The sequence below is a fragment of the Lampris incognitus genome, chromosome 7 (assembly GCF_029633865.1).
Source record: "Lampris incognitus isolate fLamInc1 chromosome 7, fLamInc1.hap2, whole genome shotgun sequence".
Classification (NCBI taxonomy): domain Eukaryota; kingdom Metazoa; phylum Chordata; class Actinopteri; order Lampriformes; family Lampridae; genus Lampris; species Lampris incognitus.
This window is the reverse complement of record NC_079217.1, coordinates 21,594,980-21,621,900: the sequence shown is the minus strand read 5'-3', so window position 1 is coordinate 21,621,900 and position 26,921 is coordinate 21,594,980. Positions and strand designations below refer to the sequence as shown.

General features: G+C 47.6%; 1 protein-coding gene across 1 annotated transcript in view; it reads right to left on the bottom strand.

Moving 5' to 3' along the window:
* epha4l (eph receptor A4, like) overlaps positions 1-21,657 on the bottom strand; it is a 39,444-nt gene extending 17,787 nt beyond the window's left edge. The window contains exons 1-3 of the mRNA XM_056282812.1: positions 21,543-21,657; positions 20,155-20,222; positions 17,513-18,176 (exon numbers count right to left, since the gene is read on the bottom strand). Of these exons, the coding sequence (XP_056138787.1) occupies positions 17,513-18,176; positions 20,155-20,222; positions 21,543-21,639 (829 nt within the window). The 5' untranslated portion in view covers positions 21,640-21,657. The remainder of the gene's footprint in view (positions 1-17,512; positions 18,177-20,154; positions 20,223-21,542) is intronic.
* Between the last annotated feature and the right edge of the window lie 5,264 nt (positions 21,658-26,921).

Genomic DNA, 26,921 nt, shown 5'->3' with positions numbered 1-26,921 from the left:
CCCTCCATTGGAAACATAATAAAGTTAGGCTCTATGTTCTGCAGCCCCTCCCTTGGCGGCTGGATTAGCGTAGCCTGGCATTAACCGACCCAAGCTAGCTGCTACCTGCTGAGCCTTTCTTTGCCCATCCCCACTCAGTCAATCACAGCTAAATCCCTGCCGCTTCATTCGCTAATGCTAAGCTAAGGGCCTCTTTGATTACAGCCTGCAGGGGTGCACGAAGCCTCCGTTTATTCTCTTCACAGTTGCAAACAGAGGGGAGATTAGTCAGAAGACATTCTGTGTTATCTCTCTATCTTTAAAGGTCTCTGACAATCTTTTAACACCCAGTCCCATCAGCAAGGAAGAGACACTGGGATTGCCGGTGTTAATTTAAAAGGGTGTAGAGGAGCTTTGACCTCTTCATGTGCCAAAACGCAAGGCTGCCATGAGACCTTTTGGTTGTGCGCTGACCAGGAAATTGACCAAAGGTGAAAGTAGGGTCAGCCAGCTGTTTTAGACTGATGGCCCTTCACTAAAAGCTGGAGGGAGAGTTAATTGAGCCCCATGCTTCAGGGCCTTTGGATGTTATCCTCTTTATAGAGAGACAGTCTACAACCAAATTGCTTCATACTGTGCACGGTTGATGAGTTCCCTACCCCCCCCCCAGTTATTAAGCTGTCCCAAGCTGACCCCAGAGTACCCAACAGCTATCCCAGAATTCCTTACATGACTCCGGGTCCCCATTCAACGTGGAAATGTGCTAGCATCTTTTCCTTTGTGTTATTTTTTTGTTTTGAGTTTTGCATCTTAGAAATTGTGTTTGAAAGTGTGATGTCAACATTTGAGGAGTTGTTTATAGCGGTGACTGCCCTGAAGAATGGAAAAGGCAGGGCAATAGACAGGGCGATATCCAAGCTAGGGAATTTGCTGCCCATTAGGAGTGTGTGTGAGGAGAGAGACCGCAGCAGTGGGTGGTCCGAGAGACCCTGGCTTCGAAGAGGAATCTCCCTTAAGACTCGCTGGATTTATTACTGTCCGGGCCGGCCCTGGGTAGCATGCACGCACACACACAAACACACACAGATGTGGATGTAGACAAAGGACACACATGAACGAACACACGTGTACTTCGTTTTTATGGGCTCTGAGCTAAGAAGCCCTCATCATATCCACTCGTATAAAGCTCTCCCTGGTCTAACCAAGTTTTTCCAGACCAACATCCTTTTCGTTCTGTCCCCGTGTGTTTTTTTTTCAACCTGTCACTCTCCTGACACTCCTCTTCATTATCTTTTTTCTTTTTCTCTCTGTCTCTCTCTCTCTCACTGTCCTAGTCTCTCCCTCCCTCTCCGTCTCTGTCTCTCTCTCTCTGCAGGCATCCTTTCAGACAGAGAGGGGTTTGTCAGGTGCCAAATCCCTGAGCTGTGTGATCAAAGGCAGACAAAGGGACTGGTGACTTACTGTTCTATTCTGGTATGGCTCAAAATGGAATCCCTCATAGGCCGGGACATCGCATTCTTCCCCCTTTTCTACCCCCACCAGCTCTTTCACTCATTCAATCCAATCCTCTTCTATTGCTTTAGTCTCCCCCCCCCCCTTTTGTCAGTCTTCCCTCCGCCCTATCCCTCTCCCTGTTGTCTCTAAGCTGAAGCACGTTTGGGGCAAAGGGGTGAGGAGGAGGAGGGGGGGGTGAGGAGGAGTCGGGGGGTGGTAGGGGTGGTGGGATGTGGGAGTTAATGAGTAGTTTTGTCCGTGTGGCGGCGACTCTGCTGGTTGAATTAAATGCACCGTTGTGAGGGGAGGAGGAAAAAGAGAAACTTCTGTTCACGACAAAAATGTCGATGCAGCCAACTGAGGAAGAAGAAAAAAAAAACTACCCACACTCTTTGAATAGCCTAGAATGCTCTTTAAACTGGAGCCAAAAAAACATCTACCCACACATATCCACCCACAGTGACCCACCTTGAGAGACCCGCATGCAAAGATAGATAGGCAAGCTACCCAGCCATGTTAACAACAAAGCCTCCAACACAAGAAAGAGTTTTAAAAAAAATGAGCGCAAACTCGAGCTGCGATTGCCACCCAAAACCCGGGAATGTAGCGCGTAACGTGCCGATCACAATAACCAGGCATGCCCGGGCAGTGTGATCCCCTCCCTCATGATCGAGAAGGAATTAAGTTTGAACTATATCGCTTTCCACCCCTTTATCGCGGCGCTTTATTTTCTTTTGCTGATGAAACTCGGCCGCTCTTTCTTAGTCATAACAGACGGTGAGTGCTCTTCTGAAGGCCAGTCACAGGTATCCTCACAAAGCCTCTCTTTGAAAACGGAGCGATCGGTTTTCAAGACCCGAGGGCAAGGAGAGGCCCTCCTTCTCATGACTGAAGAGCCAGCACTTTCCATCCCACATCCTTTTCTGCCTTTATCCCACTGCCTTTGTGTCTCCTCCATCCTTGGCTGTTCTTCTCCCTGTGGAAAGCTGTTCGATGCTCGGGTGGCAGCCCCTGCTAAAAACGCATCGCTATTGCAGGAGTGCTCTTTTGTTGCTGGCACTGATCCCTTGCTGAATTAAACAAAAAAATAAAAGACCTTCAAAGTCATGAATTCATGTGTCGTCCACTCCAACACACATGCACAAAAAGGCCATCCATACCCACATATCAACTTGAGCTGCTTGATTATTTGAGGGGATAACTAGTCACTAACCATTAGCATCTGTCACTGGACCAGCAGGAGAGTGGAGCAGGTTAAGTCATTAATTCTGTGGCTGGGAGTAATTAATTACCTCCGGCCCTGATGGTGACATGAAGCCACACGGCCAGCGAAACCCATCAGTGTGATGGATGAGCGACACACGGCGAACGAAACTGATCACCATGATTGATGACGTATACTTGCCGCCCATCTTAACCTTGACCTGGGTGGGGGGGGGGGAGGTCCCACTAGGTACCATCTCTAACAATGCTAATCAAGCACTTCTAACAGCGGCACAGGGTTAACACCCCTACTAGCGTTAATGGGGCTGAAAGGCAGATGACATCAAGGTTAACAACCGCGACAATACACATGCTAACCTGATGGGGCAATCACTAGCTTTGCCCACCGATGGTCAGTGCCAGTGTGTGACAGAGTTGCCAGCAGTCTGTCTGTCAACTACTGGATGATTTATAGCTGTATTTGCACCAGCAGCCATCAATCAGCCATGTGCCACCCAAGAAGCTTTCCTAATTAAAATGTCCCTACCAGACACATGGGAACACAAGCCACATCACCAGATGGGGAAAAAATCCAAGGTGAAATGGAAATTACTACAAGAAAAAACAGCAACTGAAAGCAAAATAATTGCCATAACAAGTAACATTTTGTACTGCGAAAACACGATGAACGAAGATGAATGGAGCATCCTCCAAGGGGGGCAGCGGTGTTTTTCTTACAATTTCAACTAACTCGCCATTGTGCCCATTATTGCTATTATTTAGATTGCATAACTAAAACACTGAAATATTGTTCTAAAGACTTCCTGTAAACCAAGGTTTTCACGTTCTTCATGACACGTAGGCCCCCCAACTTCCTCCACCCTCGGTCTTGAGGAGGCTGACCAGAATGGAGGAACAATGTCGCACAATGGCTATATCGAAAAATCTTAATACACCCTAGCCCAGCCATTTCAAAATAGACAAGCACAGTCCGCACCTTAAAAAAGGGGGGCACGGGGCATTGCAGGAAATTTTTTGTGAACAGTACGGAGAGAGGGAGGGCGATTAATAGACATATAAGTTCACTGTCAGAGACACACGGTGAAAGCTGGGCACCAAGAGAGGCAGACACAGGATTAATATTGAAGGAAAAGCAAGACAGAGCAGCAGCAGGAGAGACTTCGGAGGTTGCATTTCAAGAACAGACAGAGGAGCTGAAAGATAAACAGAGGACTGGGAGAGGCAGAGCAGCTTTACACAGATCCATCTTTGTGCGGTTAAAAAGTGTTGGACTAGTGGGGGGGCCACTCAAATTCCAATCTCGAACCCATGCCAGGACCGCAAAGGTGGCACCACCCAAAGCTGGGCGCATCGCCAGCACATTAAGGGCCTTTTTGTGACCCAAGATTTACACAACAGGTGGGCAATGGACAATAATTCACGCAAACCAATACGCGAATAAATATGCAAGGGGGACTTTACAACACAACACACCTGCACACACTGAGTATTGCATACAGAGTCCTTCAAAACCACTCACCACAACACAGATGGACTTGTCTATATCACGTGAGCACACACACACACACACACATGCACAGACACACATACATGAACCAAACCAGTCCACTCTGTGTGAGCTGTGTGTCATAGGAGCAGCGGCTCAGCGGGAATCATGGGAGGTAAACAAACCCAGGGTCTTGGTATTGTCTTTGTTCAATTTCCAAAAGGTCTCCAGGGGCCAAAGACTCATGCAGAGCTTGTGGGGTGTGTCTGTGTGCCAGAGAAGGGAGGAGGCAGGGTTGCTCTAATACTTTCCTGACATTGTTTGCAATGAAAAGAGTTGCATTTCAATCCAGTTATGGAAAAAATGAGAGCGGGGGGGGGGGGTCTAATAGGTGTATGCAAATGTTGTGGTGGTAGGTGACTCTTACAGCAGCATGCGCTGGGCCAGAGGAGTCTAACCACCGTATTGTGTGTGTACGAATGCGAGGAGAATTGGGCCGGAAAAGGAACGATGTGTGAGGAGAACACAACACAACACAATGTGGCATTCACGAGCTTACGCGCACACAACAAGAATAGGCCGAGAGGAAGAGGAAGCGATAGGGAAGTGGTCTCAATGGGGCCTTATATCAAACACTGTAAACAAGCGTACACCACGTGTCAGTGGTGCAGTGCAAATAAGTTACAAATCATTGAAATGTCCCACAATGCAACTCATGCAATAACATGCAAAAAAAGTTAAACAAATTAAAATATGTGTATTTTATTTTCTATGCATACTATACTCGATTTATAATTCATTTTATCTTGTGACTTTATTTTGTGCGTGTTTATCTTACCCAAATAACATCACTCATCTTGTAGGTTTTGTACACAGTGTGTGTGAGTGTGTGTGTGTTTCCCCCCTTTTTTCTACCCAATTGTACTTGGCCAATTACTCCACTCTTCTGAGCCGTCCCAGTCACTGCTCCACCTCCTCTGCCGATTCGGGGAGGGCTGCAGACTACTACATGCCTCCTCCGATACATGTGGAGTCGCCAGCTGCTTTTTTCACCTGACAGTGAGGAGTTTCACCAGGGGGACGTACTGCATGGGAGGATTAAGCTATTCCCCCCAGTTCCCCCTCCACCCTGAACAGGCGCCCCCCGTCCGACCAGAGGAGAGACTAGTGCAGCGACCAGGACACATACCCACATCCGGCTTCCCACCTGCAGACATGGCCAATTGTGTCTGTAGGGACACCCGACCAAGCCCGAGATAACACAGGGATTCGAACCAGCGATCACCGTGTCGGTGTGCAACGGAATAGACCACCACGCCACCCGGTGTTCAATCTTTGGTATGATGATGAAAATCTTTATAAGATATACTCATACAAGCTAATCACACATACATGCTTCGATGACAATAGCATGCTTTGCCATGATAATTAGCCTTCAATTATACATGTCGGACAACCCTCGCCTGAAGCTAAAAGCCAATCATCCATATCCATACCCTGCTGGAGCCGATTTCCACAGGTATGTAACCCAGTTGTATAACCTCAGGTGACTTAGGCGAATTCTCCATCTACAAAGGTGATGGAGTATGACATCATTACCACAGAGGCGTATTTCACTGACCTTAGGGCGACAAATTAATATACACCCCCATATCATATAGCATCACTCGTGAGAACCACCTGGCATAGATCACACACATACACAAGCTTGTTGTTGTCTAGTGCACGCACAAATTGATGATCGCGTGCAAGCACACACTTACACACAAAGCCCAGTATGTGTAAGTATATGGATAGTTAATCATCGATTTTGCTGGTTCTGTGGAAGAAGACCTGAGAGGGTAGACACGCTCATAAAAAGGAGGGTATTTTTAACTTGTTTGCTTAGTTAATCTACATGTAGCTCCAGACGACAGCCTGTCTGGGGCTGCAAAACACCTTCTATTGTGTGTGTGTGTGTGTGTGTGTATTTGTGGGAATTTGCCCGTCCCCTTGAGACTCCTGTGTCTGCCTGCCTTTGTGTGAGTGTGTGTGTGTGTGTGTGTGTGTGTGTGTGTGTGTGTGTGTGTGTGTGTGTGTGTGTATGTGTGTGTGTGTTCATGTGTGCACGCGCGCATGTGCCACCACAAGTGTGTGTGTCCCAAGTGACAGTATTTAAAATCTTTCCTGGGTCACTACCTCTCTAACAGCTCATGTCAGCCTGTGGTGCTCAAATGGTCTCTGCTCTTGCTGTCACTGCTTTAACCTTTGACCTCTGTGGATGTCACTCAGACCTGCTGCAGACTACTTTCTATTTCCCCTCTCACTCTCTCTGTCTCCGTATCTCTTTCTGTTTCTAAATAAAAAATTTTTAAAAAAACAGCCAACCACCACTCAAGGAGTGAGGTCATCTGTTATTGTGGAAGCGATACCCCGACTGACTTGAAACACTGTCCGCTTCTGCTGGCACAGGAAGACCCCTGACATTAACCTGTAGTACAAGGAGGGGGACACGTGTGTGTCTGTGTGTATTCGTGTGTGTCTATTCGTGCATGTGTCATTTTGAGTGTGTGCATGTGCATGTGTGTCCATGTGCATGTGTGTGTGTGTCTTCAAACTTCAGCTTTTGTATGTTACCCCCCCCCCCGACACTAGACCAGCTGAACCTGGCCTTGTGGGGGCCACAGGGTATGTAACAGGAGCCCGGGGTTAATGGCTGCTGGTTAGACAGTGTTACTCTGCTAATGTGTAGCGTTTAGCCTTTAGCTTTGATGTGAAGACAGATACACAGACACGGTGATGACAGGAAGGGCCAAACAAAAGCCTGCGAGATTCATATCCACGACAAGCTTTGAATAAGATGTGTGGGCGCCGTGCGGAAAAGAATCGGAGTCGCCTTTCTATCGCTTTGTCTTCCTGTCTCCCTCACTTCGGCCCTCCTTTTCTTTACAGCTTCTCTCACCTCTCGGGGGTGCTGATATACATTTGGCAAATTTATGGCCGCCGTAGACAGGGCGGCACTTCTCGGCTAAGGATACCCCATCAGTAAAATATCAACAGGCGGCTCACACTCCCCTTCAATCTTTTCCGTCACCTTTATAAACGCTTCCAGCTTCCATCCCTCCATGTCTTCTCTGTCACTCCATAAATTTCCCTCCCGCTTTACGTCCTCACTTCAACAGCCCCGCCACGTTAACCAGATCTGGTAGACACACGGGAAGTGGTCGTGGCAGCTTTAGCGAGCGCAACTGTCAATGGTCAGGACACGATCATGCCACGTTCAAAGAGTGATTATGTCTGTACCCATTATCTCTCCCTCTCTCTCTCTCTCTCTCTCTCTCTCTCTCTCTCTCTCTCTCTCTCTCTCTCTCTCTCTCTCTCTCTCTCTCTCTCTCTCTCTCTCTCTCTCTCTCTCTCTCTCACACACACACACACACACATGCTGTCGCTGTCAGAGGGTGAGCACTTTCTCCTTCTCTTGTCTTTCTCTTTCTACATCTGATCTGTTCCTCTTGTTCTCTCATCCTCACCAACGTTCTTTCTTTCTTTCTCCCTTCAAATACCGCCACGGTGTGTGAGCCTTCAAGGGATGAATTATCTATTTATTTATTTAATTCCAACCCCCCCCCCCTCCTGCAGTGTTTGACAGGATCAGGGAGGATCAAGGTTTCTAATCCCAGAGATGCGCCCTCCACGTTAGGCCGGCCAGCACACACCTCTCCCCTCGTCTAGAGGTTTGCAGCTTTGGGATCCCAGCTGCTGCTGGTCCCCATGTTCCCAAATTAAATCTCCTCACATCCAAGGTGAGGTAACACCTCATACACACCCCCACAGTGTGTTCGATTCACATGCTGTGTGTGTATGTGTGTGCATTCATGTGCGCACACAATACCTCAGTTCAGGCTCCATCAAGATTTCCGTGGTGTGTGTGTGTGTGTGTGTGTGTGTGTGTGTGTGTGTGTGTGTGTGTGTGTGTGTGTGTGTGTGTGTGTGTGTGTGAAAACTGTTGGATTTGTATGTTTGTGCTTCTGAAATTGTGTATGGGGAAGTCTGTGTCTATAGTTGTGTCTGTAGTGCTGTCTGTAAAACTTAAATGGGTGTTTAGGTTGGAGTGTGTGTGTGTGTGTTTGTTTGCCCAGGGCAAGTGAGCCAGTGTGCCAGTGTCAGAGCCATAGTGATTAAAAAAAGGGGTCTCGGGGCTCATTAAAATGGGCACTGCAACCAGACTCAGGGCCCATCCAGGGCCCATCAGATTACTGAGCAGGCCTTTATTGCACAGCTTTTTGTCATAACCCCTAACTGATTACCACGGAGCGGCCTTTGATTCCCTTCTGAACTCTACGCCCCAGAGAGAAAGGATGACGACGAGGGGAAGAAAAGACCACCTACTCTCTGCCTGGCAGGATAGATGGAGCTTAAGATTGAAATCAGAAGGGGCGAGAGAAAGAGAGAGCGAGAGAGAGAGTGAGTGTGTGTGTGTGTGTGAGAGAGAGAGAGAGAGAGAGAGAGAGAGAGAGAGAGAGAGAGAGAGAGAGAGAGAGAGAGAGAGAGAGAGAGAGAGAGAGAGAGAGAGGGAGAGAGAGAGAGGAGGCCTTGATGGGAGGGGTGAGATGAGAGGTGAAACACTTTTCAAGGTATTTGTAATCAGCCTCCCATTGTTATACACCAAAGGAGAGTTGGCAAGCTATCTGCAGCGGTTATTGTTGTGTTTGGTGTTAACACTCTGGTCATGCAACACCACTGGAACGTAAATAGAAGTTTATGATGCAGCATGTGATAAGTCCCAGCACGACAGGTGCACAGAATATAGGAAAACATAAATATAGATATAAATATATAAATATAAGACAGATAATGGATCGCTCTCACACACACAAACACAAACACACACACACACACACACACACACACCTGGAGATGAGCAACACATTTTCTTGCATCAAAGGGATTGCCATGCGACAGTGAAGAGAGTTGAAGTGCAGAGAGCGGTTGCCAGAATGAAACCAAATCTCTCTCCACTTCACTCCCCTCTGTTTTCAGTTTCTCCCCCCCCTCCTCGACTCCTCTTCTCTTCCTGCCGAGAGAAATCATCTTCTTTCTCCCTTCCAGCACAAAGAAAGTGGCAGTGGCCCTCACTTTCACGCCCCCCCCGCTCTCTCTCGCTCTCTCTCTCTTTCCCCCTCTCGCTGAAACAGCCTTTCCATAACCACCTGATTGCTGTCCGCTTCTCTCCCTCCCCTCCCTCTATCTGTCTTCATCTCCCCATACATCTGTCCTTCCATCTTTAAAGACCCTCCTTGCTTTTGTCGATGAGGCGAGAGTGGCAAAGGGAGAATATGGGAAGAGGGGAGGAAGAAGTGACTGTAAGAAAGAGGAAGAAGAGGGGTGAGAAAGCAAGAGGGAGATTGTGTGCAGGAGAAAATGGAAAGAGAAGGAGGAACCAGGAGGGGAGGGGATTGTAATAGAAAAAAGAGAGAGCAATCATAGAGTGGAAAGAGAGAGTGACAGGGATAGAGAGAGAGCAACAGGGAGAGAGAGAGAGACAGAGTGAGAGAGAGAGGGATCACAGACTGCGGGGTTGTGTGGTTTGAGAGCCGGGTTATTGATTCAGGGCCTTTTGACATGCTAATTTGCTTGCTGACTGCTTTAATCGTTCCCTCTTCCCATCGCAGGCTTCAAAGAGAGGATGCTTTTTAAAAAGATGAGGGTAGAGAGGAGAAGAGAGAGGAGAGTGACAAAAAGGGGATAGTCTGGGTTTGTTGAGTGAGCACGCAAATTTTAGATGGCTATTATATCAGAATATCCACAATTTCTGGCAGTGCTGTCAACTCTTTTGCAGTGAAAGTAGCTAGCACTCGCTCCAAAAGTTGCTAAAAGTCGCCAGATGATGTCATGTGCTCATCTGCATATTGATGACGTCGTACCGCGGCATTTGCATAAAGCTTAGTGGTTGTGTCGGTTGCAGCGAGGAAGATATCACCTTAAGCCATATAAAAGGTAGAGAAAATCTTTAGCCAAACAATCACAAACTCACTACAGGGACATTGTATATTTGAAGTAAAAAGGTAAAAAATCAATAAAGGGAGGGAGAAGATCAAACGAAAGCTCGAATGAACTATTTTCATATTTACAAGTTATGAAAGCATTTTACAACTTCACTGAATAAGATTCCAAAAAAAATCCTCGACAAAACATTTGAATGGCATGAGAGCTTTTTTTTCGTTTTATTTTGATATACTCTATTGATCCCCGTAGGGAAATTATGCTCTGCATTTAATCCATCCTAGCCGTGTAGCTAGAAGCAGCGGGCAGCCGCCATGCAGCACCCGGGGACCAACTCCAGCTCGTCTTGCCATGCCTCGGTCAGGGGCACAGACAGGAGTATTAACCCTAACATGCGTGTCTTTTTTATGGTGGGGGAAACCGGAGCAAACCCACCGCAGACACGCGAACGCCACACAGAGTACGACCCCCCCCCAGGCTGGACAACCCCGGGGTTCGAACCCAGCACCTTCTTACTGTGAGGCGACAGAACTAACCACTGCGCCACCGTGCTGCTGTGGCCCTTACACTATAGGTGCACCACTTTCTCGCACTTCGAAAGGTTTTTTTTATCGCACTCCGAAAAGTGCCGAGCCAGGTTTCGGAGCAAGAGCGTCAACGTAACCATAGAAACTCACTACAACGGATCCCCCACTGACCTGCGGCGAGTGGCGTCCGGCTGCCTGCCCCATATGCCGACACCTACTGACTGCATGCACACGGCGCAAGCGGAGGGGGAGCGGGGACCCCGGCGCGGTGAGCAGAGCAGCATGCGTGGAAACGAATCACAACACCATATATTTGAATATATTGCTCACCTTTTCCCTAATGGTCTGAATAAGTCACTAAATTTTTGGTGCTCTGAATTTTTAATGGTCTGAATATATCGCTAATTTTTTTAGAAATAAAGTCGCCAAGAGGGTCTGAAAAGTCGCTAAATCTAGCGAGAAAGTCACCAAGGTGATGCTGGCCAGTTTACTCACTAGCTAACTCAAAGCTAACAGCAGTCCCAACAAACCCATTGGCTCTGCGTGCATGTTGCACTTAGCGTTTGGCGACCCTGCCGAGCCTAATGTTGAAGTAGCTAATGTTAAGAGGTACGCTGACCATCATTTCCCGCCGCACTCAACTACCTGTCACTTCTTGCCCAAAAATAGGGGCGAGAGACGGGGGGGACAGCAGCAACTACACCTCCTGACCAGCGGAGGGAGAAAGCAGTTGGAGGGGTAGCATTTTTTCGCTGCTCCCTCGATCTCTTCATTCACTCTCTGCCTTGCTCGACCATCGCTGCTCTCTGTCGCTCGTCGCTTACCCAGTCCGTCAACCGTGCGCATGCGTGCACATGTGCGACTATCATTTACAGTTGACTCGGGTCAAGCAGCGACATGATCAAGTTATTAAAATAATTTTTTATAATCCGACAAATGCAAAAAGTTATAAAGGGAGAACTTCCTCGAGGTTGCAGTCAAAACAGGAAGTGGTGCATATTATTTTCACTGCCCGATTTGAGTCCCGTAGATGTTATTATTAATTTTTATTTTTAGTTAGAAAAAAAATGAGTCCCGCAGATGTGAGTCGTGCATGCGCGTTTGCACTCGCGCATGCGAAACTCACATCTACAGGGTTTATAAAGACAAGGTTAGGGCTAGACCAAAATAGCCACATAGCAAGCTTTTTATTTTTGGGAAATGCAAGTTCATATTGGTCAAATTCGTGCGAGGGTCCGCCTAGGAGTCTGCACATCCACAGACTGACAGGCAAAACATTTTTATTAGATAGATTTTTTTTGGCTTGATCGCTGCATATTAAAACATTTTTTTCCATATTTCCCATTCAGTCGATTTCAGCGCTGCACAAAAGTCTTATAATGACAAAAAAAAACGAAACACCGTTTTTCCTGTCTGTGTGTGTTTATCTGTCCGCTGCTAATCTGGCATACTACTGGGCCTGGCAGCCTAATAATTTTTGTGCACAGTTATGACTGTACTGTATGATCAAGGACCTCTCGTGGTTGCAGTGCTTCAAATCCTCTGAAAAAACTGAGCACCGGAGAAAAGAGATACACCTGGCAGGGATCTGCTCTCTGATGAGTGTGCTCTCTTCTACTCCTCTAGTTCTTTTCTTTTTTTTTCTTGCATGCTGGATATAAACAAACATAGAATATTTAAATGCTATGCGTATTTACTTTAGCAGAACGGGGAGGGTGGTGGAGGTTAGCGCCACTGCTGATGAGATACTTTGTCTATATGTTTTTTCTTTTCTGCTCTCCGCTGGTAATGGATCGCTCCTCTCTTTTCTGCCCAACAAAATGAGCCTGTTTGGTGGGAAGGGAGAGTGGTGAGTACATTCACCTCCATTCTGCTATGATTATGTATGTGTCCGTGTGTACATGTGCATGTATGTGTGCGTGCATGTGTGTGCTTATGTGTGTGTGGTTGTGTGATTGTATAGTCAATGGGGTGTGCATATCGGTTTGTGGAGACATACCAATGATTCCATCATTTAACATATGTGTATATGTGTTTTTCTGTTAGCGTATACACCCCTAGATACTTAGTTTGTGTGTGCATGCGTTCGTGTGCGCGCACGTATGTGTGTGCATGCACGTGCGCACACGTGTGTGCGTAGGTGCGGTTGTATGCATGCTTCTTGTCTGTGTGTATGTGTGTGTGTGTGTGTATGTGTATGAGTGCTGCCTCTCTTCCAACAACGACAGTAATCTCATTATTCAGCCCACTTCCTGCTGCTGCCACCAGACGCAGGCTGACAAACACTAAACACCCTGACAGCCAGCAGAAAGAGAGAAAGAATACGAGACAGACAGAGAAAGGGACCGGGAGAGAGGAATGAGATAAAAGGGAGCAAGAGAACTGAGGAGAAAGAAATGAAAAGATCGCATAGAGACAAAATGTATAACTAAAATTCAGAAAAAACTTGAATAATGGGTAAGAGACTGTGGAAGGGAAAACAGACCATGTGCTACATAAAGGGAAAATTAAGGTAAGACGACCAATAAAGCCGGTGGAAAATTGAGCGGGGCAGAAAGACCGATAAATGAATAGGCATGGTCAGTGCAAGCGCGCAAACGAAGGCAATGAAGGGAAAGATGCAAATACTTAATTTGTGTCTGTGAGGAACGGACGAGGGAGGGCAGGAGAGCCAGGGAGAGCGAGGAAACGAGTCTGTGTATTTAAAGCCATCGGGGACCGGTGGGCTAAATAGAATTACGTGGTGAATTTAGAATGATGCTCCCAAGTGCATATTTAACACTGTCAACAGAGGGGGTACAAGAGAGAAACGGAGAGAGACAGAGAGAGAGAGAGAGAGAGAGAGAGAGTGAGAGTGACCCAGATATATTTGTACAATGACTGGAGCACAGGAGAGAAACCTCATCCCTAAAACCTCCTAATCCAGTATGGATGAGACATCTCCGCTCAGCAAAGACTGCTGGGAATAGCCAGGGTAAATCTGACATCGCAATTACAGTGAGGGGAAAAAACGACGACAACAAACTTATGTCACCTCCTCTGAGCTGCGATGTAGGAATGCAAACACACACACACACACACAAATACAGGAAAATAATGCGGTGGGAATTCAAGATTTTGAGGATTGCAAATAAATCCAAGACTTGAAGTGTTTGAAGTTAGAAGGGCATGTGTTGCCGAGCCATTTCTGCTCAGATTCACTGCGGCAGTGCTGTGTGTGTGTGTGTGTCTGAGCGGTGGCAGAGGTGGCTGCAGCGGTTAACAGCTCAGCCACGAACAAGCAGTCTAAGGTGTGAAAAGCGTCTGTCACCTTTGCACTGTAACCAAGTGTCAGCCTCAACAATCACTTACACACGCCGACAATTACACACACACACACACACACACACACACACACACACACACACACACACACACACACACACACACACACACACACACACACACGCACACACACACACAGAACTTTAACACATTTACACCAAATTATTCCGAAGCAACAGTGAAATGCAGTCAGTGAGCTCTCTCATACAGTTCTCTCTCAATCATTGACAAAAGTAGACCAAATAATTATTTCCCTATGCTGACAAACCTAGTCCCCACTTGACCCTCCCTCCCCAAGTCTAAAACTAGCAATCCCCTACGTGCGCGCGCACACACACACGCACACCCACACACACACACACACACACACACACACACACACACACACACATGGGACCCCTCACCAGATGAGGAACGAGGGAGAGAGACAGCTTGACCTCCACCCATCCCCTAGAGATGGAGAGTTGGGGGACCTCATAGTGAAAGGGATTTCAAATGCAAGCGGACAGAGTCCCTTCTGCGTAGATCAGTGGCCCTGGGGCCCTTGGTGCCCCGGTGCCCCTCTTGCCTTGGCCCCTGTGTGTACATCCTGGCCACCCTTGGCCCACCTCGGGCACATATATGTGCGTGCACACACACACTCTGAGCACCCCAGCTGTCAAAGCCTTGATGTCTTAATCAATCCTGAGCCTACCACCCTGTCAGAAGATTCAGTAAGATGGATGGAAAAGGGAGCTGACCTTTGAACTCTGCCAGGGGTGGATAATACAACCCCTCCGCTCCCCACAACATACCCATCCCCAGTCGGCTCTGCTGTAGCCTTAAACAATGACGGAGGGGAGCCCATTCATCTCGGGCTGGGAACCGGGGGCCAAGGTGCCCTCGCAACCCCGCACGCATACAAGACATGCATAGACAACACAAGCTTGCAGGCACATATGCACAATAACGGACTCACACTCTGGCTCGTCTGCACCCAAGGAAATGGCTGAATGAAAACTTTTGAAGTGGCTTAGCGGAGTGTGTACATGTAAGACGATTGTGCTAGTACACACTTATTAAACTTGACAAGTTTATGAGTGGGCACACAAAACAAATTATGTACACACACAAATGCATCGCACACACACACACACACACACACACACACACACACACACACGCATGCATGCATGCATGCATGCACACGCACACATGCATGCACACATGTATACATGCACACACACACACAGAAACTCAATACTCAATACCTCCCCCCCGCCGGTCCCCAAAATAAGACTCTTGGTCAACATACAGATATAGCGGTTGTGCCCCTCTCCCACAGCATGCATCACACAAGAGGAATACTAACCAGCTCATCAGTGCACTTGAGGACTGACGGCAGCCACCACCTTTAACCCTTCAAACCTTGAGGTTGACCCCACACTGATGCCTCTGGCAGCCATGGAGACTCTCGCACAATAAGCCGGTTTTTACGAAGTAACGGGGGGGAAACCACAGCTGGAGCTCGTGTATGAGTTCTGCCGGTGATTTTTGCTGTGTCATTTGATGCATGCATACCATATTTGAGAGCAACCAAAATGTATATGTTGGTCTGTAAAGTAATACCACACTGTACACCTAAACAAACAAAATCACATGCAATGAAATATAACTGAACTGATATTCTTGAAAAGTAATATTAGCAGCTCAAAGACTGCCAGGAGCCATGATATGACCATCATAATAAAAATGGCCGATCCTAAATGTTTTACAGCCCTTTTTGGAAAGTTAGCAGCCATTTATTTCTGCTTGAATTGACTAGTATAGATAAGAATTCTTGCTGCTATTTCCACCATGTGGGCAATATTAAATTACCACAAAAGATAGGTTTTCTTATTCTGACCTGACACATAATAGGTCATGGTGGCCCATTTCACTCAAGACAATTTACCTAGGCTCTGTGGTAGCCTCTGGTCTCTTTCTCTCCTCCCTACGTCTCTCTCTGGTGCTTTGAAGCTGACCCTGGGGATAGAAACCGGGCCTGAGCCATCTAAACCCCAGCAAACAGAGGAGATGGGCAGCTTTCCAGGGATATCTTCAGTGCCAAAACGCAACCCCCTTACACACACTCACACACAAATGCATAAACATGTACGCATGCACACACTCATACACATGCACACACACACGCACGCGCACATACACACACACACACACACACACACACACACACACAAACCATCTGTGACCAAACACACACTTGTGCCTCCCTACCAACAAACAGCCAGCACTATCCCTAAATCACCAGACCTGTTTGTCATGCAATTAGACCTAAGAGAGAGAGAGAGGGACACCCCGGTAAATTAAGAGAGGTGGAGTGATCTGCCCCACTTTTAATCACTCATGCCAACTGCCCAGCCCCTGACCCCATAATGGAGGAGCTCGCTGCTTTTTAACAGGGGTGGATGGGGGCAGTAAACCCTGCCTGGCAGAATTATCATCTACCTGTCGGGCCAGCTGAAAGCCTCACTGAAGGCCCAATCCGTTATCCACAGCACAGCCGATGATGTGCACCACAAGACGTTGTTACCCACGACCAGCATGCCACTGTGCACTGCTTCCCATTCACGGCCTGCAACTTTTAAACTGTCTCGTGCTAAATCGATGAAAAGTCCATTACAAATCCATATGTAAAGAGGAAACTCACGATTTAGGCCGGGAATGTGGAAAAGCTAAAATATGGGAAGACCTCTTTGCAGTGCTGCTTCTCAGATGTTCGGTGTGCATTCTGTGGGCTATTTTGTTGAAATCAGTGACATGCAGACAGTTGTGACACATCCATGAATTGAGGAAGCAGGCTGCCAGAATTGACCTTAAAACCTCATCAAACAGCAGTGTGTGGAATCATGGCAAGCACAGATGGGAATAAACATTCCCATCTCTCAACACGCTTTTCCCTCCTGCCAAATGGCACTATTTCAACCCCCATCTCATTGCTGTGGATTTTCTCTTCTCTCATACCTGCCTAGAATGACAAACTCCCTCTCTCTCCTGGCTCACAACCCCTATTGGGAATAAGTGAAAGTGCCGGTGAGTGTGAGACAAACAGTAATAGTGCACAGCAGTTTCAGCCCCCCCCCCCACCCTCTGCACCACCAATCCTCTTGGGATGCATCGCGTTGCTCAACACCACCCAATTGACTGGCTAATTACTCCATTTGCAATCATCATTGATTCTCTCACCCTGGCAGATATCGAGAAGATGAAAGCAAAAAGTGAGAGCGAGGGAGGAAAATTACCAACAGAGTAAGGCACAGATGAATAGAGAGAGGAGTGGAGGAGAGGGACAAAGAGGCAGAGAAAGAGGGGGGGGGAGCAGGCTACTGTATGAACAGGTAGATCAAACATGAAGAGAGTCATATATAAAGCACAGGGAAATAAATGGGGAGCAGGACTCTCTCGGAAATCCAAAAAGTAACACAAGAAAAAAATTAGACAACTGTTCATTCTCTACCTTGGCACTCCGCATTGCGCTCCTCATATCCAGGATTACACAGGCAGTTCCCAATGGGCACCAGCCACTCTCCATCAGCTCCACAGTACATCTTGGGAACCTCCTTCTCCTCAGAATTATCCACACAGGAGCCACGAACTTCCACAAGCGAGGAAGTATCGGCTCCAGTGATGGTATCGGGAAACTGGGCCAAGTTACGGACTGCTAGCGGACATTTCTTGTAGAAGACCCTAACCGATACCAGCGCGATGCACGCTCCAACATCCTGAAATGCCAAGTAGAAGCCCTTCCGGGTCAGGGCCCCCACATCACGGACCTCCGTGTTCAGCTTCATGATGCGATCTCCGATGTCCACCTGGGTGAAGCTCTCGTCGGCGGCGATCGTGTCGATCTTCCCAAACTGGTTCTCACGGATGTAGCGCTCTCTGTCATTGTTGGACTCGTAGTAGTAAAGGTTAAAGGTTTCCTTGCAGGTTCCCATGACCCCCGGCAGGCTATTGCAGTCTCGCAGGGTAAACTTGATCTCAATGTAAACACGCTGGGCACCACCACGGGGGATCCAGTCAGTGCGGAGCCAGTTGTTCTGGTTTGGCTCCATGACATTACACACCTGGTACGTCCGGATGGGGATGTTCTTCTCGTCCATGATGCTCACTTCCTCCCACTGCACAGAGAACCAGAACAGAGCAATGTCACAAGACTGAACCCGCTGATGTCTGGATGATGAGTTACATCAACCTACAACCTGACCTATTAATTCTCGGGACCCAACAGATGCAACCCTGAGACAATTCTAGGCCCCGTAGCGCTGTTTCAGTAACCAGACAGTACAGTACGACCAGAACACAGCTCTCAACATCAAGGAAAATACAGTCTGTAAAATCTGTACTCTTAAAGACGGTGAACCAATTTATGTAAAAGAATGAGAGACACTGTGTAAAAGCTTGAGAAATAGATTAGTCAATATATGAGTTTCAACGGGCTAATTAATTGATGGCTAAACGTAATGCATATTTTATGTATGGGGCCTAATAGACATCTTAAATCCTCATATAGAACCATAAAGATATTAATATTCACGGCTTGTCTACAACAGCCGGACAGGAAATTTGCGATTAGTTTTAGCCCTCATTGAAGACCACCCTACCCCTCCATGCCGTTGGGCGCAGCATAACGAGTGTAACATCGAGGGCAGCACATACAATGATTGACGTGCACAGCCTGGTGCATTTTCGTTGACGAGGATTTGTTTAATTTATCATAGTTCACCAGTAAGAGACAGCACCGCTCTGCAAACGAGCCTGCAGGCATGTCTGAAGACAATAAATAGCCTTTAGTCTCCGCTTAAAGTTTTCAAAAACACTTTAACAATGTTTTTTTGGGGGGGGGGGTTTCAGCTTTGTTGCAGGATAACATGACAATCAATGCTTGGTTTACTATCTATGTCCATTTAGTGACAGTAAGAAGAAACTAATGCAATTACGGAGCAGTGGAAGATGTGGACCGGGCTGTCGAAATCGATCTGATCTTACACAGTGCCATTCATATGAGATACAAATCAGCTTTAAAGCCATAATCCCCAGGGAAGGGGAGATAGCGGTTAACATGGCCGCGGCTGCACGGTTTGAGGGAGCGCCTATCAACCCCCCTCTACGCTCTATTCCATTTGAGCTTTCTTCCCCTTCGCCTCCCTCTCTTATTGTGGAAATCAGGCGGTGCTAAGATAAGGCCGCACCTTTCCCCGATAGCATGGAAAAAGGGAGAATGGGGGCAATTGGTTGCAATGAGAGGCTGAATGCGCCCCTTGTCGACACTGCCAGGCTCCTGTCAATCACTCGTGTCCGATGCTGATCGAATGGCGGAGGGAGGACTGTAAGCACGGCACCAGCCCAAGTTTACTGAAAATCTCATTAGGCAAAACCGATCGCGGGAGCAAATAAAATGTGATCGATTTGTATGTGTTGGTGTAGTTTGTATTCATTTATCTGTCATTTTCTGAAATACTGGGCCAGTGTGACTCACCCGGTGCTCAGAACCGTGCGGCGAGGAGACATCTGTAATAATGACATCAGTCTTTCTTTGCACGGGCCTATATACATTAACATCAGTTATATACATTGTGCTGGTATGTTCTGAGCTATAATAAAAGATGCATGTCAATAACTATAACGGAGGACAGCGTATGTAGGATGGCATGTTGTAGAGGGGTGTCTGCCCGACACGCCGTCCACCCGGGACTGTGTTGCCTTATCAGTGCCGTCATAGATATCCCAATTAGTCCAGTTCGGTCCCATACATTCCCCATCGCTTTATAGCCCGAGGACTGAAACCCCGCGGCCCCTTCCCTTCGCCGGTCCATTCTAGCAGGCCCTATCCCCAGTGCCAAGTTCCCCTTGCTCCCTCCCTCGACTCAATGGGGGAAAGGGATATAAAGTTTCTGTACAAAGACCAATTCAATCCACCGTCTATTCAGGAAACCCGACGCCCGCGGCAGAGTATCGGCCACGCATCTGACCAAGAGGGGGTGAGAGAGGGGGGGGTGTATGGGGGGGTGTATGCAGATAACATATTATCTCTCCATTTTTACTCAATATCGGGACCTTTTGTTCCCTAACGGGGGGGTCGTTTTTTTTTTTACTTACCCCTCCCTCTGTTGGGTTGGCGACCCAGCCCAGCTCCCCCTGTACAGATCTGGAATCCAGTAATGTGACTGAAAAACACAAATGGTGCCAGTGAGTAGTTTATACAGGGCAAGCTCGAAATCTGAAAGGTTTTACACAAAAGAGTATGAAAAAATAAGTTCCTTTGGAGAAAAAAAAACAAAAAACAGCTGCAATGATATCATAATAATTAAGTAGTTTGTCGAGCAGGAAAAAGAAAATCTCACTTGTGCTGTAATCAGCGTAATGAATATTAATACAAAAACCCAAGACCATAAAAATGTTTCATATTCCAAGTCCCTCTTGCTTTGCATCACGCACATATTAATTAATAGGCTATCATCCTGGACGGGTTTTATGGCTATATGCAACGCTGATTAACGACTAGGATGTTGAATATTCTGTTGTTCTCATGCATTAAATCCACGCCTTAAAACAGAGTACGTTTGGGAGTTTTGCAGCTAAAAAAATAATCAGATTAAATTGTTGGTCAGAGAATTTTTGCGTAAACTTGCTCCGAGTCAACCAAACCAAAAAAACCTCTCCCCCCTGCATGAAGACTACACAGCATTCAGTCCACGACCCACTTCTTTTTTTTGGGGGGGGGGGGATTTGTGACCTTCATGTCGTCTTGCTGGAGCCTCTTCATAGTTAATGCGAGGCTGTTTTCAGTTGGACGAGTGTGCATAGCAGCCAAATGAGTTGCTGGTTCAATTACTCGGCGAGCCAACGGCGCGAGCCAGGGAAGTCAAATATTTGTTAAAAGAAGAAAAGAACAAAACTCCCTTTTTTTTGGAGAATCGGCCTAACAAGCGCAGCAGATGTGATACAGTTCAGCAAGGCTGAGGCAGGATTTGTAAAAGTTGTTGCACGCTAAATAATGAACTGTCATGTGTGAAATGGACGTGGGGTAGATAAGGTGGGTCGCGCAGTCAAAGCAGTACGATCTGAAACTGGACACTCGCACCCGGACCCTGCGAGAGCCTCAAGTGGGCTATGCGTGCTGCCCATGCGAAACGGTTGCACCGACTGGCACGACTAGCCAAGATCAGATCAGATCGGATCGGATCGGATCGGATCGGATCAGCCAAATCTGCGCCTTCACACTGGCTCCGGCTATTGCAAAAGTCGCTGCGTAAAAAAAGGGGAACCATACGGGATTTTCCACCACGGAATGCGTGCGGGTCCAGCTGAAGCACCGGCCGTCCGGGGACGTACGGCACCAAAAAAGCAGGGCTCCGTCTCTCCCTCTCCCTCCCTCTCACACACACACACACTAACACACACACAACGGAGTGGACGAAGTCAAAAAGTCACCGCAAAAAAAAAAAAGTCCGCTTGCAGTTCAGTTACAATTCCCCAACCTTTACCTTCATTCGGTGGGTATATCCGCGCCGGCGAAACAAAGGTAGAAATCCCAAACAGAAAGGAAGTCGCCGTCAACAAAATCCCTGCCATGAGTGCCATTTGTCGCTGTGTCCCGGTTTTTTTCTTTCTCTCCCCGTCGTTGCTCCTCACACAGGTCCTGCTCTCTCTCTCTCTCCCTGTGGAATATTGTGTTGGACGCGGGGAGAGAGAGAGCAACCCACAGACGCGTAACACAGACAAGGAGGCGGGTCTACTCCGTGCGCTCTGACGCGGCCGTCAATCCATAGAGGAAACGCAGCGGACGGGAAAAAGAGGGGCAAATAATCATTAAATACCCCCTCACCCACCACCCCACCCCCCACCGAGTGGACGCAACACTGAGGCTAGATGGGATTGTGTGACATTTGCCCCTGGCATTTACATAGGCTGTTATTTGCTCCGCAGATAAACGGAGACAATAGAGTGTCTGTACCCAACGATTACATATAAAAACAACACAAATACACGAGATAATCGGTGAACGTGAAATGAGGGAGCTGCGGGAAAGCGCACCGCTGGTTCACGATCGCACCGAATGGAAATGTACTGTCACTCTAAATCTGCGCTTACGTTAAGGTAAGGACGTGTTTTGAGACGACAGTCTACATGCTCGTCCTTCATGGCACAGATATAGTGGGAATCGACGTGAATCTGCGTAAAACTGAACGTTTCACTCGCTCCCGTAGCCTTTATGTGTGTCTGTGTATTTCTCAACAGTCACATCGCGAGCTGATCCCGCATGTAGTCCGTGTCCAGTCAAGCGCAGCGCTGTCCATGATGACCTGCATCGGACCAAGGTCGCCACCTAGCGGAGATATTGATGAGCACGCTCTCTAAATTGGATTGAGGAACAAGTTAAGCGCATAACCCATAAGCGTTACACGGTATTGCACTTCGCAAAATTGACAATAGCCATTTTTGGGGGTCGATCCTATATTGGATTATTTCCACTTGCTGTTGATTTAATATTATCATGGCTTTATTGGAATTCATGAGAAAATCTGTTCGTCAGCACACGGTCGATGAGCCTAACGCCCTGCAGCTTGCAACGTGAATGCTGCCACGGCGCAACAGAGGCAATTCTCCAGTTTTTGCTTGAAACAAAGGGAGCATTATTCCTGCTTGGAAAAAAGTGCAGCTGTGTCCAGGTTTTAGAGTCCTGTTTCGAGTGGTTCTCCTGCTTTGATCCCTCCTACACAGGTCTTCCACTGCTCCCACGGGATGTGCCCGTAAGAGGCAGCAGGCAAGCAGACCCAGATGAGCCACACAGGAGGCTGTGACAGTGTGGGCAGGTTGGGGCGTTCTGCATCACCAAACACAGCAGCCGGTAAAAACTCCACATTCACAAAACCACCTCTTCTGTTTCTTTAAGCCTGCTCTGTTTTGTCGGGTGGATGCTTCGAATCTGTGGCTGCAGCCTTGATGAAAACGAAAAAAGGCATACTCTTATAAAGGGTTTATATCAGGGACATTTATTTGTCATTTCATTCCATGCACCTGTGCACATGAAATGAACCGAAATATCGTTTCCCCCAGTCCAGAGCAGTGCAACACAAAGACAAAAGCACATATCCAAACTACAAGAACACATATATCCAACATATCAAAAAAAAAAATTTTTTTTTTCACTGTCCAATAGAGCGAACACCATGATGACCGTCTGCATGGGCTAGCAGTTAGCTTAGCCTGCCCCGCTTCCACGTCCTGTCAGTCTGGCCTTGGTGTTTCCTCCTCGGGCGCAGCTCCAGACAGGGCCGTGGTCCTTGGGCCCACCGGACGCCATAGACCAAGCTCCCCCAGTCGATCCAATGCCAGCTCTCCCAGCCAGATACCTTCGACACACCTCCCCACACTCCACACGATGACACCAAAAACACAGTCAACGCTAGGCGAGGCCACCGCCAGACCGCCGTCGGTGTTATCGAAACTGCCGGTCTGCATGAGCTAGCAGTTAGCTTAGCCTGCTCCACTTCCGCATCCTGTCAGACCACCCTCGGTGTTTCCTCTTCGGGCGAAGCTCCATGCAAGGCCGTGGTCCCTGGGCCCATAGGAAGCAGCAGACCAAGCTCTCCCAGCCAATCCAGCGCCAGTTCTCCCAGCCATCAAACGAAAACACGTGGACAAAGACTGCATGGACGGTACTGGGTGAGGCCGCCGCGAATGTAAGTTCACGCCGCCATCTTCCCACACCAGTACGAGGTGCGGCCACTGCAAACGATGTTGTTTATATGTGATTATATGTGTTGCTAGTTACTTTATTGATAGTTAATAGCTCATTTATGATTGCCTCATAAATCGGTAACGCGATGTTATAATGCATTGATAAAAGACTTTTTGAGTTGCTGAATAGGGGGCCCACGTTTTATCAATGCGCTAGAGTCGCCATAGACATTCTCTGGAGAACCGCATGACCGGCAAGGCCTGCCAATTCGCATTTGCGGTGCATTTTGGGGCAATAGCAACAACGACAGTTACAACAGCTAAGTTTAGGGATGAGGTTAGGTATGGTTGTGTTTCTGGTTCATTTTAGGTAGTGGCTAGTGAGGCTGTTATACAACATTTTGGCTACCTTCATGTGGTTTCTTAGAAAATGTCTCTGGACACCCTCCACACATGGGCTCCCAACCTGGCAACCATATAAAGTATTTTCCTTAAATGCAGTATAACACCTTATTATTGATGTATGGCTCATTGCTTAGCAAGGCATTTACCCTGAATAAATAAACCGATCACCATATGTAAATCCTTCACTGGTGCAACCAGAAAAAAGAAAGAAAAATTCCCTTGACTACCATTGAACCATGAATTGGGTCTGCCATTGGAAGGCAGTGCAGATTAAAACAAATTCGCAGGCTAAGGGATTTGTCAAATGCTAAAGCTGTCTGTCTGTATGCATCCATTTTTCATGTCACTGTAACGCCACACAAAAACAGGTGTTTCTGTGTCTTTGTGTAGATATACCGCAGCTGGGCTATTATCTGTCACTCACAATATCAGTTTGGCAAATCCCGTCAGCCTAAGTGCTGTAAGCTCCTGTGAACTTTTGGATCTGCCATACCGATCTCAGAAAGCCAAGTGCTGTCCTACTCGAGGTTAGGATCCTGCCCCTGCTCGGCAGCATTAAGGAGCTTTCTTACTTGGGTGACTTCATTGTGACTGGACCTGCCTTTGTCTGCCATGCTACATGGCACAAGCACGGATGTGGGTTCTCTTGCGGATGCCACTCAGCAACGAGTGAACAGCGCTTGATTACTTAATCTTGGATCAGGACATACTGAGGAAATTATTTTTTTTTAATCAAGGGAAGATGACTGATGTAGAAATGAATGGTTGATTACGTATGGGTCAATGTGCCTGCCAGTGTGTGTGTGTGTGTGTGTGAGAGAGAGAGCGAGAGAGAGAGAGAGAGAGAGAGAGAGAGAGAGAGAGAGAGAGAGAGAGAGAGAGAGCGAGAGAGAGAGAGAGAGAGAGAGAGAGAGAGAGAGAGAGAGAGAGAGAGAGAGAGAGAGAGAGCACATGTACATGTTTGCTGAATAAATATTGTGTATAATTTAGATGACCGGGGATGCCTTAGTGTGTGTGTGAAGTGTCTGGTCTCTCCAGTGAAGGAAAAAATAAAACCACATGGACCAGAGAAATGAAGCAGACAGCACACCTGGCACTTCTCTGCAATTGGCCTACATCGATTGTACGGCCACCGTTACCAGATGAAAGGCACTTTTTTGTTTCCCCCTGATGGAAAGCCTGCTAGCCTAGAAACACCACGGGCTACTTTTGATCATTTCGACTGATGGACCCCCAATATTTCGAGGGTCTGATGGTGGGGATACTCTAATAAAGGGTGAACGGGGGTAACATGGTGGTTAGAGGGGAGGTGACTCTTCTCTGCCTTCATTTGTGCCATGCTGTTTTTGATTGATTATCCTCACCTCATTCCCTTTATCCTCTCATGAACAGAGAGGGGGTTTTTTTTTGGGGGGGGGAGTGGCAGAAGCCCCCCCCGCCCCACCTCCCCACCCCCACTCCCTTCTTCTACCATCCCACCCTACGCTTTCTCTAGATGGCACCTACTGCCCACACATCTGCATTGTCTGCCAATCATGTGCACCAGCCTCAAATCCTTGTGTGGTTTGCGTGGTTACACACAAAGACACACAACAGCCTCATTTGCTCATTCATTCCCCAGTGTTATCCAGGGTGCACCGCAGGTTTGCTTAACTGTAAAAGTGAAAACCTCTTTTATGGTCTCATGTCTTCCCTCTACCGCTTTCTGAAAACAGTGCCAGCCATTGTTTCGAAAAAAAATCCACGCTGGTCCCCAAACTGGGATGGAACCCCGATTCCCTCCTGCTGTGTTTGGGCCCCCAAGGCTAATAGATCTGCCCACCGCCTCCGGAGCCCAGCCTCACGCAGTGTCCCTTGGGCGAGTTGTCATGAAGACCATCCCTGGAGGTCAGAACATGTGGGAGTCAGAGGAGAAGGGAAGAGAAAGGGATGAGGGGATGAAAGGAGCAGCGGGAGAGTAGCTTGGAACCACCCGACAGAGTGTCAGAGACCGAGATAAGATCCACTGGACTGGAAATTTCACACACACACACACACAGACAGACACACACACACACACACACACAGTATCCGAGAACAACTTGAAGGCAAGATAGTGGGACTTGTCTCCGCTTTTGCTCATAGTTCATCTGTTTCACATGAGGCATTATCACAACCATACCAGACAAGCTGGAAATGTGGTCGGTGTTTTGCCCGATTGTTTCAGATTCTAGAATTATGTAGCAAATCACAATTCACAAATCACATTTCTAGACATGACAGCACTGTTAGACATGACACAACTATGGAGTCCCATGAATAAGCTTGTGTACACTACTTGCAAGAAGAGCAAGAAAGAAAGCCACTTTATTTCATCATTGTACAAGTTACAATGAATTTGTTCTCTGCCTTTAACCCATCCTATTGTATAGGAGCAGTGGGCAGCTGCAGCACCCGGGAACCAACTCCAGTTCTTCTTTCCATTGCCTTGCTCAGGGGCACAGACAGGCGTATTAACCCTAACATGCATGTCTTTTTGATGGTGGAAGGAAACCGGAGCACCCGTAGAAAACCCACCTAGACACAAGGAGTACATGCAAACTCCACAGAGAAAGGACCTGGGATGGCCTAGGATTCGAACCCAGGACCTTCTTGCTGTGAGGCAACAGTGCTAACCACTCTGCCAGTTTGCCACCCAACACTTGCAATGCTATGATGGTGCTTAATCGCCAGCCCTTCCTCTTCAACAGTGTCCTCAGACCCACACCCAACCCAACCATACAGCTAGCATCTTCGGT